This window comes from Musa acuminata, chromosome BXJ1-11 (assembly GCF_036884655.1).
Source record: "Musa acuminata AAA Group cultivar baxijiao chromosome BXJ1-11, Cavendish_Baxijiao_AAA, whole genome shotgun sequence".
NCBI lineage: Eukaryota > Viridiplantae > Streptophyta > Magnoliopsida > Zingiberales > Musaceae > Musa > Musa acuminata.
The window spans coordinates 19,410,408-19,425,903 of record NC_088337.1 but is presented as its reverse complement, the minus strand read 5'-3'; the positions used below and the strand labels follow the sequence as shown (position 1 = coordinate 19,425,903).

Below are 15,496 nucleotides of genomic sequence, written 5' to 3'. Positions count from 1 at the left end.
AACCATGCTCATGCCGGTCCCCCTAAAGGTGGTCAAGAATGCTCGACACATCAAGGCATCAGAGGTGCCATAGAGGGCCATCTAAGCCCGAAACGCGGCGACGTGCTCTGTGGGGTCGGAGTCGTCGTCGTACGTTTCCAATGCCGGTAGCCTGAAGTTGAGGGGTATAGGCTTGTCTTGTATTTTCTGAGTAAAGGGGGATCTGCCTGAGTTGCCTTGGCCCGTTTGGCCCCGCGACTTTTGAAACTTGCGTTGGAACTCGTCCATGAATTGGTTGACCCGGGACAACTGGATCCTGAACGAGTCATCCGCCGAGTCGAATGATATGGTATCAGGCTCGAAGTGGGCGGAGTGATCCGGCAGGGTGCGGGTATGCTCTGCTCGGGCAAGCCTCTTGGGTTCATCATATGCTCTCGGGCTTCTCCGATCCCGACTTACTCCCTGCCCGACCTTTGCCATGTCGGGTCGGTCGGGGGAGCTTCTAGCTGCACGATCCGGGGAATGAGTGGGACGATCATCTGCATCATCCCTGTCATTGCCTGTATTTGCTTGGCCAGGCCGAGGAATGCCTCGGGTGAAATAGTCAAGGGTCCCATGGTAAGTCCGGGGGGTGACAACCCTAGGTCATTGAACAGGTACCAGTAGCGATCTGGCGTTGAGGCTGGGATCCCCTCGTCTCTGAGGATGGGGAGGGGCTGATCTCCGGGCCCGATAGAGGGTTGACCAGTCGGTGATTCTCCCTCGGGGAGAGCTCTTGTGGGATGCTTCTACGACATAGCCCTCTTTCTAGTGCCAAAAATATTGGTGAACTAATGCGCCATTGCTGATGAGTTAGTATGGCTTGGTCCACGGGTCGATGTCGAGAGTCTTCGGTCAGCTGAGCTGGTTACCGAGGTCGGTCAAGCCCTCGAGATGGGATGTTAGCGCCGGAATGTTGATTGGCATCTCTCGGTTCGGATGTCGGTTAGTGGCTCGCCGTCAGGATGCTGGTTGACGACTCTAAGGTCGGAATGCTCGTGGCTTGAGAGTGGTCGCTTTCCTGCAAGGATGACCCTCGTCAGGTGATTGCCGACTTTGGCTCCTCCGACGAGTAAGTTAGTGGTGGGTTGATTTGTTTTGCCTCCCCCTGGGCTGGATGCCAGCCAGGGTCTTTTATACTATTGTATGAGGGTCGGTCGTACGCGGGTTTTGTGTGACGACCGTTCCTCGAGGGGTGAGATGGTATCTTTGTGCGGTCGTCGTCCCAGGAAGCATGGAACGGTGCCATACTGACACGGACTTAGCTGGTTTTGCCTAAGTCGTGCGGCACCCTTGCGTGTCCGTCCGCAAAGGTCAGCCAACCCGAAGCCTCCCATCGTCCCTTAGGACCACCAAAAGAGAGAACGGGCTAAAGAGAACGCCTCAATCGGGATCCACAAGCAAACATCTCCGAAAAACACTTCATAGACAAAGCAAATTACAAACAGACTTTACAAGCTCTGAACAGTGGCACAACAAAGGGTAAAATGGTCCATTACAGACCGAAAAGCTCTCGCACGTGTCCACATGACACAACCTTTATTTACAAGCCTAAAGAGGCCACCAACCCAACTAAAATGGGACTTATAAGCCTTCGGCTGCCCCTCTACATTCTGTACAAGGCATGAACATGCCAAAAGACACGGACATACATAAGCATTACATCAAACACCCTGTTTCGAAGTTTGTCCGTGACATTCTCCCCCACTTATCCCTTCGACGTCCTCGTCGAAGCCTTTGTGAACATTGCAACTCTTCACCTTTGCTGAGTCTTCAGTCTTCTGCTCCAGCTACAATGCACCTCCTGGCTCCCAGCTGCTCTCCGCTGCTGTTTTTGAGTAGTCGAACCTTTGATCCGCCATGCTGCTTCAACTCACCAATGACTCTGACTCTGGTGTGGGGTTGGCTGAGTTGTGTTGATCCTCGTTGATTCCTGCAGATCTACCAAATGAAGGAAAAGACCATTCTTACTGCGCCAGTTTCTCAAAATTTCCACATGCTACTTGAACTGGGTGGATGCTTGTTGGAGCTTTAACGAGCATCGCCTCGCAAACTTCTGAAGTTTCGGGTCCTTCCTCCACAAAATCTGCTCATTGACTCTTCTTTCAGTTAGTTGTCGCATCCAAGTAGGTTCGCATCACTTCCGCTTTCGATTGGCATTTCGTTGGGAAATGAAACGGACAATCTACTCTCAGTAGCACTGATCACCGTTGGTGAGGATTTGACAACTATTGTCTTCCATTATCTTCGAAGGGTCTTTGAACTTGTGCAGAGCTCCTCTGCTGGATAGATAAGAGAACTGGGGTACTCGGTTTCGCCCATTCTCTTAAGAGTTGAGAAGGCAAAGGTTACTTGACTTCCCCCGCCTCCTCGAGGTTGTACTTCATGCATCGAGCTGGTTACTGGCCTTCGCCTGCTCTTTGCTCACACTTCTGAAGCACTTGAAGTGTTTGCACTCCTTGCGTTGAGTTAGCTACTGTGATTCACCTTCTCAATGCCATCGAACTTCTGGAATGCGGAAAGTTTTCACCCCAACTTGGAGTAATTCTCTGATAGATGAGGTCGCCTCTGGGATTGTATCGTCTTCTCCATCAACTCTGCCGCCTACTCCACTGAGTAGCAAAGGTACAGCACCGCGTACTGCCTGCTTCGTTCCTTGGTCGTGCACTCTTGCATGACCCGAAGTCCTTCACTTACGGCTATCTTGATGAGAAACTTGTTGACACCGGTCTTACGAAGTTTCTTGGCCTCTGCCCTTCAGCCTTGTCTCGGTACTTGGAGATTGCCTCTGCATGCTCCACCTCCTCGGCCCCTTTCACGACCAAGCGCTCTCCCTCCGTGAGAGCAAGGGATCAATGACTTTGACGGAAGTCCCGCCTCTGCGGTACCATGGCGCTGCCATGCCCATGGCCCTACTATCCGTCGCCTCGCATCTGCATCCCTTTTCTTCACGATCAGTAGATATGTCTCCGTGGCACTCCTCTGAGTCCACCTCCATTCTAACTGATGCTTGATTTTGGGTAGCTAAGTCCCTCTGGACTCGTCATCGCTTCCTCGCCCCTTTCGACCCCCCTGCTTCAACACCTCTGTGTTCTCTAAGCAGTCTGTTTGGTCGATGGAAAGACAGACCGCAACTCCCATGCATGGCCTCTGCCATCACATTGTAGGGTTTGCACCGATTCTGTTCTCCTTAGCTTCCTTGGTAGCAACGTTCGCTTACTCGGCCTTGTCCTCTGACTTGCCGGGCTCCCTTAAGCGAATATGAGCTCTGGAGCAGTCCAACTCTCCAGTTGCTTCGATCATACCTCTGCATGATCAAGTCCCTCCCATGGGACTCACTGGTACTTACATTCGAACTTTTCCCTTGGTGGAACCCAGCCCCCATATGCTGATGACCAAGGCTTTCATCCGAAGCAAAATTCGATGCACGCACGGAAGACCCGCCTCTGTGGTACCATGGCCTTCACTCCTTGAATCCATAGCCCTTCTTGCCGTTGTGTTGTTCACCGAAGTGGAGCTCCCAGTAGCTCCCGATCATACCTCCATATGATCTAGTCCCTCCCGGGACTATGTCGTGTGTGTCGCATTGCCACGAACTGTTCCACCACGATCCGCTGCACCATGTCGCCTCCTGGTGACATCTCCATTGCATTCTGATCCTTGTGGAATAAACTCGAATTGTGAACCCTCCATGTGTGGCCTCTGCCAATACATCGCAGGGTCTCCTCCACCTTCGATTTTGTTCGCTCCTTTGGCAATCGACCTTCATCCACCCACTCTTGGGTCACACCTAGATGAAGCACCGCTCTAGGACAGTCCGTCGCCTAGTAGCTCCCGAAGTCCACCGACTTCACTGTAATTTGTGCACCATTGTCTGGATCCTGGGCCTCTGCCCCTACCAGCACAATCTCCGCTGCGCACCGCTTCCTTCATGGCAACTTTGAATGGCAACACTGTGGCATATTCTTCAAGAGTACCCGCCTCTGCGTCCTCTTGCCCCGTGCTAAGGCCTTCTGAACCCAACTTCGCCCTCGCAAATTGAGTCGCCTTAGTTCCTCCATCAAATGCTTCTCCGAGATAAGGTGCATGTGCCTAGAAGCTCCCTTCTTCCTCAGCACCATGCAAGATGAGTCCGCTCCGTCAGAGTGAAGGACCCATGGAACAACATGATCCTACTCTTGCCTCTGCAAGAGTTCATGTCCTTGACCTCTGTCTAAGGAAAGCACTGTGCCTCTGCTCCACGTTCCAACTTCTATGCTGGCTCCCTTCATGCGGCTTGGGTACTTCGCCAAGTTACACCCAAGTTGCTCCGCTCCTCGTTTTTGCATTGAGTCAATGGTGGCCCTCGTGCCCACCATTCCACGGGTCAGCCCTCCCTTGAGTCCGATCTCCACATCGACTCCAAGTGTGCCTTCATTTAAGTTGCTTTAGGTCGCTCCCCCACTTGATCTCGCAATGCATCCACCCATGCATTCTCTCGAGCGAGATCATGTGACAACTCCTCGCTGCTTGCTCGGTCCATTGAGCTTCGTGGAGTTGTTGTTTGTGAGGTACTCCTCCTCAACATGTGAAGTCCGTCTCACATGATTCTCCCTCTGGAGAGCCGAGACTTATCCCTACTGGATAACTGTCCCGTTGGAGCAACATCTCTCTTCGTTTCGGAGACCACCATCCCCTTGGACTACTCCGATCTGCTGAACAAACTGTGCATTGTTCTGCCTCTTGCAAACGCACTTGCTAGATTGCGCCTCCACGTCAATACAGCCACCGCTGCACCCCTCAAGGCCTAGCAACATACTGAACTCGTTGCACACTTCAGCCTCCTCCGGACGTATCCTTCGCATGCCGAAGAGAAAGTTTCAATGCTCCATGGCGCCGAGTCTCGACCGCCTTGGGATGGCCACGAACAATCCATTGTCCGCATACAAGCCCATGCATGAGTACCGAATTCTTCGAGTTAGCAATTCCCCTCACCTCTGTGAGCTTTGCACAACTCTTTCGGTCGCTGAGCAATTCATTCCACTTTGCATGGTCTCGTCCTTTGCCAAGCGCCTCGCTTGCCTTGAGCACCATCAAGTAAAGTTGTCAACGTTGAGCCGTAGCTCAAACTCAGCCATCCCAACCTTTGTGCGCTCCAAATTCTTCCAAGCTTGCCTGTTCTCGTGGTGCCTCTTGCGCGAAGGGTTGGCCATTCCTCTGAATGCCAATCTCAGATGCCCACTCCTCTGAGCGACTCTTTTCCCTACATCTCCATGCCCGTTTTCCCTCAAACGGTCGCGCGTTGCTGACTGCCCTCAACGCAGCCCCGCTAGGTCCCCCACGTTTGCATGTCAAGTGTTTCTATGAGTGCTTGTCCCGCTCTGATACCATATGACACGGACTTAGCTGGTTTTGCCTAAGTCGTGCGGCACCCTTGCGTGTCCGTCCGCAAAGGTCAGCCAACCCGAAGCTTCCCATCGTCCCTTAGGACCACCAAAAGAGAGAACGGGCTAGAGAGAACGCCTCAATCGGGATCCACAAGCAAACATCTCCGAAAAACACTTCATAGACAAAGAAAATTACAAACAGACTTTACAAGCTCTGAACAGTGGCACAACAAAGGGTAAAATGGTCCATTACAGACCGAAAAGCTCTCGCACGTGTCCACATGACACAACCTTTATTTACAAGCCTAAAGAGGCCACCAACCCAACTAAAATGGGACTTATAAGCCTTCGGCTGCCCCTCTACATTCTGTACAAGGTATGAACATGCCAAAAGACACGGACATACATAAGCATTACATCAAACACCCTGTTTCGAAGTTTGTCCGTGACAATACGGCGCCGTTCTGAGTTTTCCGGGATAGGACGTACCAAGCAATACCTTGGTATGAATTCTGGCTCGGCGTGTGAGGGTGCACCTCTTGCTGACTTGGCTGTAGCGTGGCGTGGCATTAATCATGATATAACCTCAACCCAAAATATACCTACCTTATCATCACCTTTATTGCTCTCATGTGTCCGATTGCCTCGCAAGGAAATGGTACTCTCAACTTTCACTAGCCTTGATTATGTCTTAGTACTTTGCAGAAGAATTTGAGCTCCACTTTGACATATGAAGAAGTTTGCAGTGGCTGACAATTCAATAGGGTGAGAAAAGTCCCTTGTAGATCATTACAAGATTTAATAACAAGATACGATAAGTGACTAGTTTTTTTTGGTCGGTTGCCAAGAAACCCCATAAACATTTCCTGAACTACTCTAGAAAACAAGCTAATATATCATTATTAAGGGCCCTTTTATTAGGATCGAAGAAGATGATGATCTTACAAAAAAACATCCGAGGGAAGATAGACCTCCTCACCTCAACTATCTCGAGGAGCAAGACAATCTTGGAAGGAGAATGTGCACCCGACTTAACTCTTCTTAATATTTTTCGAATTGAGATTTTTTTTTTTTTTTTTGACTCTCGCAAGAATCTCATCCACTAATGTGTTGGCTAACAAAAAGAGATAAATCTAAATATTATAGGTATCATTAGGATCATAGGTATGACATCGAGAACTATTATTATCTGAAGATGCAAATTGAAGAATTCATAAAATGAGGTTTAGTTGAAAGATAAATTGATATAATTATCAGGAAACTAACTTTAAAAGCATATGCCTGAAGTAATATTGATAAAGGACACCAGCTTAACGAAGATGCACAAATAAATTTCGAAGAAGAATAGTTTGAACACTTTAATCTAGATCATCGATCATATCAATTTGAATCCTTTAACGCTATAGTGAAAAGAGTCCTGATCGACGCAAGCAACTTGATCGACATTTTCTATCCTTGTGCCTTCCAAAAGATGGGTTCAAGGCAATAAGGAACTCACTCCTATGATAGCTAATTTTATGGGTTTTATCGGTGATTCTATCTTTCCTCTCATATTATCATTATGTCACATTCAGAGCTATGCTAAAAATAGTGAAATAAATTATTTTCATTATTAATGTTCTTTTTGGAAATAACGTAATCATCGCAAACCAATATTAAATTGGTTTCAGATAGGGGCTCCACCTACCATATGTCTATGAAGTTTCACATAAGTTACGGAGTTAGAAGAAGTAAAAAGCAACCTAACCTAAGAGAGTCTGATCGATGCTATTTGATGTCAATATCACTACCAAAGAAACCAACATCAATGACCTCATTAGGACAAGCTCGAATTGATCTGAAATAATAAAAAACCTTAATCTTAACCAGTTTAAAGTTGTTCTAGTAAGTCTCGACCCATGGAGAAAAAAAATCTTCATCGGTAGAATGGGCATATCAGCTTTGGAATCATCTACCTCAACACCACTACAGTAGGGAGTTGAAGCATGACCCTAACTCCATGCTCGAAGAGGATGGCCACCATGCAAAGCTCCAGAATCACCCTCAGCCTCAAGATCTATAAATAAGCCTATGAGATATAATTACATGAACTTTAATGAAGCAACAACCAAGTGAAAAGAAGTTGCAACAAGAGAGTATAATTACATAGTTCAAGGATATAACTTTTTTATAAAAATAGATTCCTAAAAGATCTCTAAAGAGATTAAATCTCATCTCAGGCAGATCTCAGAAGGACTTAATCAGATTCAATACGGAAGAAAGATTAATATGATCCATCAGAAGTCCAATCTTAAAAATTAAATTATTAAAATAATTTAAATATGATCATATGTCATGCAAAATTGGTCGACTAGTTCAAGTCAAAGCAAAGTAGTCGAACCAAATTGGGTGGGGCAAATTGGCCCGACTAGCTCGGGTCGAGCTACGACTAGCTTGGGTCGAGCTACGACTAGCTCGGGTCGAGCTAAGCCAACTCGACCAATATAACCAACAACTCAAGTTGATCAAATTAGTCTCACTAGCCTAGGTTGGGCCAAACTAGACCTACTAGCTTAGGTCGAGCTTATATGGGATTGACCGACCCAAGTGCATACATCCTTTCTCAAAAAAATCTTTTGGTCATGGGTAAATCTTACTATAACATCGATATATTAAAAGATAATATGTAACTCTACATAAAAAGCTTAATGTGTTTATAATACCCAATATACATCGAAGTGTCTCGTTTATATGTAATATATTCATTTAGGACTAAAAAGCATCCAAAATATCTAATACACCCAAAGACATCCTCCTCTATTATCCATGATGTATCTATCAAAGATTGAAAAGCATACGAACGATCCAACACTCTTAGACTTTTTCATGATATATCTATGTGAGATGAAAAAGTATCCGAAGTACTCGATGCATCCGAGAATATCTCCTTTGCATATGATGAGTATACCAAAGATAAAAAAACATCTAAAGTATTTAATATATCTCAAAGTGTTTTATCTACGTATGATGTATTCGCTGGTGACAGAAAAATAACGAAGGCGTCCAACCCAATGCACGTAAAGATATCATCTTATATGTAATAAATACATCTACGCATGACATAAAATATCAGCATCTCTATGTTGTGTCTGCTTAAGGCAATAAAGTATTTGAAACATCTCACACATCCCAAAAGCAAAATCTCCACTTCAAACAAAAAAAAAAAAATAAAATCAAAGCATAACAAGATCATTTAGGAGATAATAGTAGAACCCTCAAGCATTGTATTATTGTACTGTAGGGTGAATAAGTCCTCACTCAAAATACAATGAAGGCAAATGGTGTTATTATTATTATTGTCTAATTGAAACTCGACAGGTGTAATCGAATCAGTGCCTATGGGATACATCACCATTAACTACAAATAATCCATTGGACAATAATAAAATGAGATAAAAAAAATGAAATATGAGAATAAATATTTAATAAATCTTTTTTTGTTTTTTGGGGATGTGATAGTTCTTGAAGCACCGGCATCGTTGAGTCCAATTTTTGGCCCTTCAAATTGCCGATGGTTTCTTACTATATAATATTTTTTATTTTTATACATTAAAGGCATAAAAATAAAACAGTCCAGAAGGTTCTTTGCTTGGCTAAGTCTCAAATCCGTAACACGAAAGAAAGAAAAAGAGCACAATTCTATATCGAGATCGAGAGAGAGAGAGAGAGAGAGAGAGATGGGGTTGCAGTGGGTGATCTTGGGTGCGGTGGTAGCAGCGGAGGCGGCAGTGGCGGCGCTGCTAATCCTCCCCGCTCCGCGGGTCATCAAGTCGCGGATCGTAGCCTTAGCGTCGCTTTTCCTCCAGCCCGGCGCCGGCATCCTTCCTTTCTCCGCCTTCCAGTTATTGGGTAGACCTATGATCTCTCTCTCTCTCTCTCTCTCTCTCTCTAGTGTATTCAATTGAGTGTGACAATTTGTGCTCGATTCCTCTTATTATAATTGCCTGTAGATTTGCACTGGAAGAACGAGCACCGGCTGATGTGCACCTCCGACGTCTGTACCATCGAAGAGAGGACTCGATACGAGAAATCTGTAAGCCCTTCTTGTGACGCATGAGATTTCTTCAAACTTTTCCTGCTAAACGCTTAGGGTTTTCTATTGATTTTGGCAAATGTTTCTTCTGTGGTTGAATCTAGGGTTTGCTTGTTTCGGTTCGGGTATAATAATAAAACTTTTACGTACAGAGAAGAGAACAAAATGATGATTTTTTTGGGAGGGAATTGTTTGTTCTCTCTATATAGGCTTTTGCAGAACTTATAAGAAGAAAAGATAATAGAATGGTGAACAGGAGCAATTGGACGGGGGAGCAGAATGATTCACATGATATTTTAGAGACTACTCATAATATCATGCTATTTTGTTCTTTGAAATGCTATTTGTGATTAGCATTTCAGGATCATCTTTAGATATTCTTTATCTACTAATTAGTTAGAAAATATAGATGTTTACACCATAATCATTTTCTACAACTTATTGCATAGTGTAAATGACCATCAATGATATGTCTTGGGCGCTAATTGTAACCTGTTACACAAGTATGTGACCTTGTGTTGATAAAACACCAGATACAGATTGTAGATGATGTTCAGTGTATGCTTCTAATGCTGCCTATTTCTACCTGGGTAATAAGGAATTTTCTGGTTGTCTATGGGAATGGTCAAATTCTGAAACCTGTTCTACGTGAAAGAAGTTTCTGGAATAAATTAGGGATATGTTTTGTCAAAAAAAAAAAACCCTCGGATTTTGAAATTTCAAGGTCTGTCAGATATCATATAACAGGATTATCCCAGATGGTTTTTACCTTTTGCTTGGGTAAAACTCAACTGTTTGGGTTGCATTCCATACACTTTATATAGCAAAAATAAAGCATGTTCTATCGGACTTACTCCAGCAAAGAACTTTTTAATTTGCTTCTATTCCGTTCTCATGTATTTCAAACTAATTAGAAACTAAATTGGGGTGAATTTTAATGCTCTATCAAATTTCTTTTAATCTTCCAGTTTTTAATTTAAGAACATGCTCTCATGGTTCCTGGTTTAGATATGGTCTTGGACATAACTTGAAGTTCTAGCTGAATTACTTCCATGTCAAGCTAAAATCCAGGTAGAATCTAGAAAATGATCTAGATTTGGTTGGATAGAATAAAAAGGGTATGGGTCTTAATTTGGTTTCACTTTATAATATCGAAATTTCCGATGGTTCCATTTGAGACAAGATTAGGGTGCATTAGACTCCATAATACCTCTTTATACTTTTAAGCTTTCTACATCTTTGCTTTGTTTGGCCTAACAAATATTTATTCGTAGAATTTCATGCAAAATGATTTTGTATAATCCAGAGTGTATGAAAATTTCAATTTTCTATAGTGTTTCTTGATCTTGTATATTACTGAAACTGCTAAAACTTAATTTAGAATGCAAGACCTTTCATTCTAGTCATTGTTCGAATCTAAGGCTCAAAGCTTTGTAAAGTTTGCTTGTGTTTAGTTCCACCGCAGGAGTATTCATTAGACTTGAACTTGAAAGTAACCAAACTTTTAAAAATCAGATTTTCTTGAATTTGTTTTCCTTCCTCTTATTGGCCTAGATTGCCATAATGCTCAGATTGACCAATTCAAGATGTTCTGATTAGTGTCTTTTTCCCTTTTCTTGGGCATTCAGATAATTTTTTTTCTAATTATGTTGATATGAATTTCCATGATTGAAAGCCAAGAAACCATGGACTTGAAGTGCTGTCACACCTGAGGTTCCTGAAACATTCTTATTTGTGATCATTTGGCAGTTTTCCTGAAACCCAAAGTGCTGGCCCACATGAAGTTTTACCCTGAACCTACTTGTTTGTAATTTATGATATTTCTTAGATTCAGCTTATTATGTCCATGGATCTTCAAAGAATATATATATATATATATATAAAGTTGCTTACCTAATATTAGTTTATGCACTGTCATCTTGTGATGCAGATATTTAAGGCACAAAGAAACATCATTCTGTGTGTCTTGGCTTGTCTCCTTTATTGGTATGGCAGAGTATTTAATATCTTCACTATCTAGTATGCATGTTCTCTTGGGTTTGTAGTTCTCAGTTATAATTTTCATTCGGCAGGTGTATCTTCCGCATTTGCAAATATCACAAAGAGATTAGGGAATTGGAAGAAGTTGAGAAGCGTCTGAAAGATCAGTAGCCATACCAGGTCAGATGGTGTTTAAATTATACAAAGGCAATTGATTACTATCTTTTGTTGCTTCTGGTTTCTTAAGTTATGCAGTTCTATATCAGCTTATCACGTTAGAGTGCATTTAAATGTTAGTTTGGGTAGTATATATTGTTTTAGTAAGATTCTTAAGTACTTTAGAATATGATGATAGTACAGTGTGAAGTGCTTTATGATCATAATATAAATGGATTTCAAGTTCTTATGTACCATAGAATATGAGTATTTTGTCATAATATGAAGTGGGTTATAGTTTTCATGTTTTAGGATTTCAATTATCAGGAATTTGCTATCATATCTATAGGCATGTTCATATGATAATGATGACAGACTATTTGAAACCCAGAAGTTCAATCTGAAGTGTAGATGTATCCAAGTACAAAGCTATGATTTAGTTAAATTCTAGTTGAAAATCCTATACATAGCAGAAGATAGAGTAATAATTTAGATAAAATTGGCAGTTAATTGAAAAATGTAACCATGAAAAATTGCATTTTAAATGATTCAGAAACTTTAAAAATTTGCAAATGTACATTTCACAGGTGGTTTGGCTTTTTTTTCTCTTAATTTTAGACATCATCCATGACATTTGTTATGAGAGAGATCTTGTTGAGGCATGTTCCTTCCCTAAATGTTGGCACAATCTTATCATAGCTCAAAAGATTGAGAAAATATATAGGTGAGGAAGATGACTGGATGATAGAGAACAAAAAGGGACAAGGGAGGGAGAAGTGATTTTGAAATGGACACTTGTATGGCTGATTTTTTAATCAGTTGATTTTTATTGGTGCTTGCCTTTATCAAACTACTATTTTCTTTTTATAAACCACAATGAAGGTAGTATACATGGGTGCATACTGTAGCTATGATGACAAAGATGATATTTGTTTCTTGGTTTTACAATAAAAAGTTCGACATGGGAGACAGAAAGTGGATGGAAACTTAAAAGCTTGAACAGACAGAAAAATGTTGGTTTATAGCCATTTTTCATCATCATTTATGAAAGAAAAAGTTCACTTATGAAGGACATAAGATAAATACCTTGAAGATCTGGAAACCTAGCCCGCTCTTTTTTTTGTTCCAGTAGATATATGAAGAGTTAGGTGAGGTAACTTTGCTTGGCATCCACTTTGCTCTTCACCAGGCTCTAGGCATTCTGTTGCGGTCCAGTTTTGTTGGATTCTTTCTACTGCTTTGTTGAACAGAGACCAGTGATGGCGGGGGAACACTGCCCACCTTCTTTCCTGTCACTTCCGTGTAGCTCCTTTGAGTGCCTTCAAGGCTTAGGTGGTGCTAGTATTTCTTAATGAACCCATGGGAGTAATAATAGTGAGCAAAGGAGATTATGAACAAAATATGCTAAAATGAGATTAGCAAAATATCTAAAATAAATCTGGCTGGTTGCAAGGTGAGTTGGAAGGATTTCCCACCTATTTAGGAACAAAACGCAAGTTTCTCATTTTTGTTCCCACCTTCATTCTTCTTTTCATTCAAGGACAAGATATCTTCTTGTGTGTTGAATGATCTGATAAATCATTCATTGTTTTCCTTTTCAGTTTATGCTCTTGGCTTTAGTTTTTTTTACTTGGAAGTTGGAAGCACAAGTGTAGGATAGGACATGATGAGGGTTTTCTGTGTTTGTTCCACAAGTGGGGAAAGGGTTGTTTCACATGTTCCTAGCACGAGTGTGGGATTTGGGATTTATCTGGACCAAAGTAATTCCATAATTGTTAGTTGGTATTCATTTTCCTTGTCATAAAGGGCAGACATGTCCCCATTATTTATACAACAATATAACATGTCTAGCTCTGACCAACTGAAATGTAGGTAGGTTTTCGTTGATGGGTGCATGGACAGCTTTCTAGTAACAGTATCAGCCCATGCTGATTCTTATAAAGTGCTCTTTGTTCTTGCAACAGGTTAGGTTGGTGGGGTGTCCTTATACAGCTTTTGTTGATCTGGATGCTGTTTCCCAGTCCGAACCTGAAGCTAAGTTGAATGAACTTTCCAAGTTGCAAGAACTATATATGTAGATGAGATACTTAACGTTCTCTGCATTTACTTCCATACATTTGATGTTCCTGGAATTTAGATCAAAGCAGTTGCTGATTTGTCCTGTCCTCTACAGAAGCTTCTGACCTTGTTATAAACTAAGACCGTACAGTTTAATGCCTGTCAGTATTAATAGAACTGATATCGCCTGTGCATGTTAGATTTATCTGCAGCCCCCGTCTAACTCAAAATTCCTCTATGGCCTATCGATACCGTTTTAATTTAATTTATCAGGAATGGACTTGTATATTTCTTGTTTGTCTGAGGAAGATATTGAGCAGAGCCTCCAATTTGGGGTCATCGCCAATTCCATTAAGCTCAACTATCACAGCTACCATTATCTTCCAAAATATGCAAGGCAAGTAGGTTGTTCTCGGGCCATATGAGCAAACTGGTCTCGATGTCATTGTTAATGAGCGATGAAACATAATGCCAGTATAATACCCTATGAAATAATAAGATATTGCTGAGTCCTGCACTATGAAAAGCAAGATTCAGTACTGGTTTACAGTGAACTCCTCGGGTTTGCAACGTCAAATCGAGAATCGTATCTAAGTACTGGATTACATTGAACTCGTTTGGTTTAATTTAATAATTAGATTGTTTGAATTTTAAAATTTGAAATATTTTGATTTTTATTTATTATAAAATATTTAATTTTTTACGTGAACATTTATTTAAGTTGTAGTAGTTTCTGGCTAATCATAGATTACGGTATGTAGTTAGATTTCTTTAATATTTCGGTTCTTATATTTAAAAAAATTATATTGAAACATGTATGATGATGAAATATTTAATTTTATTTATTATAATATTATTGGTTTTACCGATGAAAAATACAACATGTGGTAGTATGTGTAGGAATAACATGAAAATAATGGATAAAACTGCAAATGGCAGTTTCAGCAATTCCATACTACACATGTTACACATTTTCTCTCGACAAAAAGAAAATAAAGATGTGGCGCGAGTCTGGAATCTTTAGGTGCAAACAAAGAAGACCTTAAAACCCTTATACTGCCTATAATCCGTTTTGCATACTCCTCTTCTATCTATAGGAAATTATTTAAAGTGTGCCATAATGGTGCACCATTACGGTGATAGTTTAGATTATTAGATCTTTTGAAGTGTTGTATTATGTTAGAATAACTGGGAAAAGATTTAAAGACCAAAGATAAATAAAAAGAAGAGAACCAATATTTCTCTTACGTTTTGTAGGAGAAAGCCACCGGCTAATCGAATAAAAAAAAACCTTGGTATATAATCTCTCATCAAATCAAATCTTAATGTACTTGGAAAAATTATCAATAGGTAAATATTATCTTTCCATATGAGATGATCACAAATCAAATGAAATTATTCTCTCGAAGGTCCTGATTAACACTCTTCAAACACCTCTTATGTCCCAATTTGAGTGTTATCTTTTAGCAGATTTCTTATAACCACATATTTTATCTAATCATTTCTCTCATCTCAAGTCCATAATTCCAGGAGGATCAATATATATAATCTTATATTGTTTTGGGTGATTTGAACCTTGATTACCTAAAACAACCGCAAGGCATAGTCAAGATTAAATATCATATTGCATGAACCGGAAAGGTAAGAGATAAAAGAAAAGCAAAAAAAAGGACTGCTCAAAGGCAACGACATCTCACAAATTTATTGTGATTTTGGTTTAAGAAAAATAAGTATACTTATTTTTCGAGAAATAAATACAGAAACTTAATCAATATGACCAATATATTACGAGAAATAAAATAAAAGACCAAGTTGGTCTCAATTATTGGAAATTTGTCCCCATTCC

At 41.3% G+C, this 15,496-nt stretch overlaps 1 protein-coding gene across 1 annotated transcript; it reads left to right on the top strand.

Moving 5' to 3' along the window:
* Positions 1-8,998: 8,998 nt before the first annotated feature.
* Positions 8,999-13,855, top strand: LOC135597237 (uncharacterized). The gene is made up of 5 exons (XM_065089932.1): positions 8,999-9,272; positions 9,374-9,456; positions 11,387-11,442; positions 11,529-11,616; positions 13,557-13,855. The coding sequence occupies exons 1-4, from the start codon at positions 9,101-9,103 to the stop codon at positions 11,605-11,607; spliced, it is 390 nt and encodes a 129-aa protein (XP_064946004.1). The 5' UTR covers positions 8,999-9,100; the 3' UTR covers positions 11,608-11,616; positions 13,557-13,855.
* Positions 13,856-15,496: the final 1,641 nt, after the last annotated feature.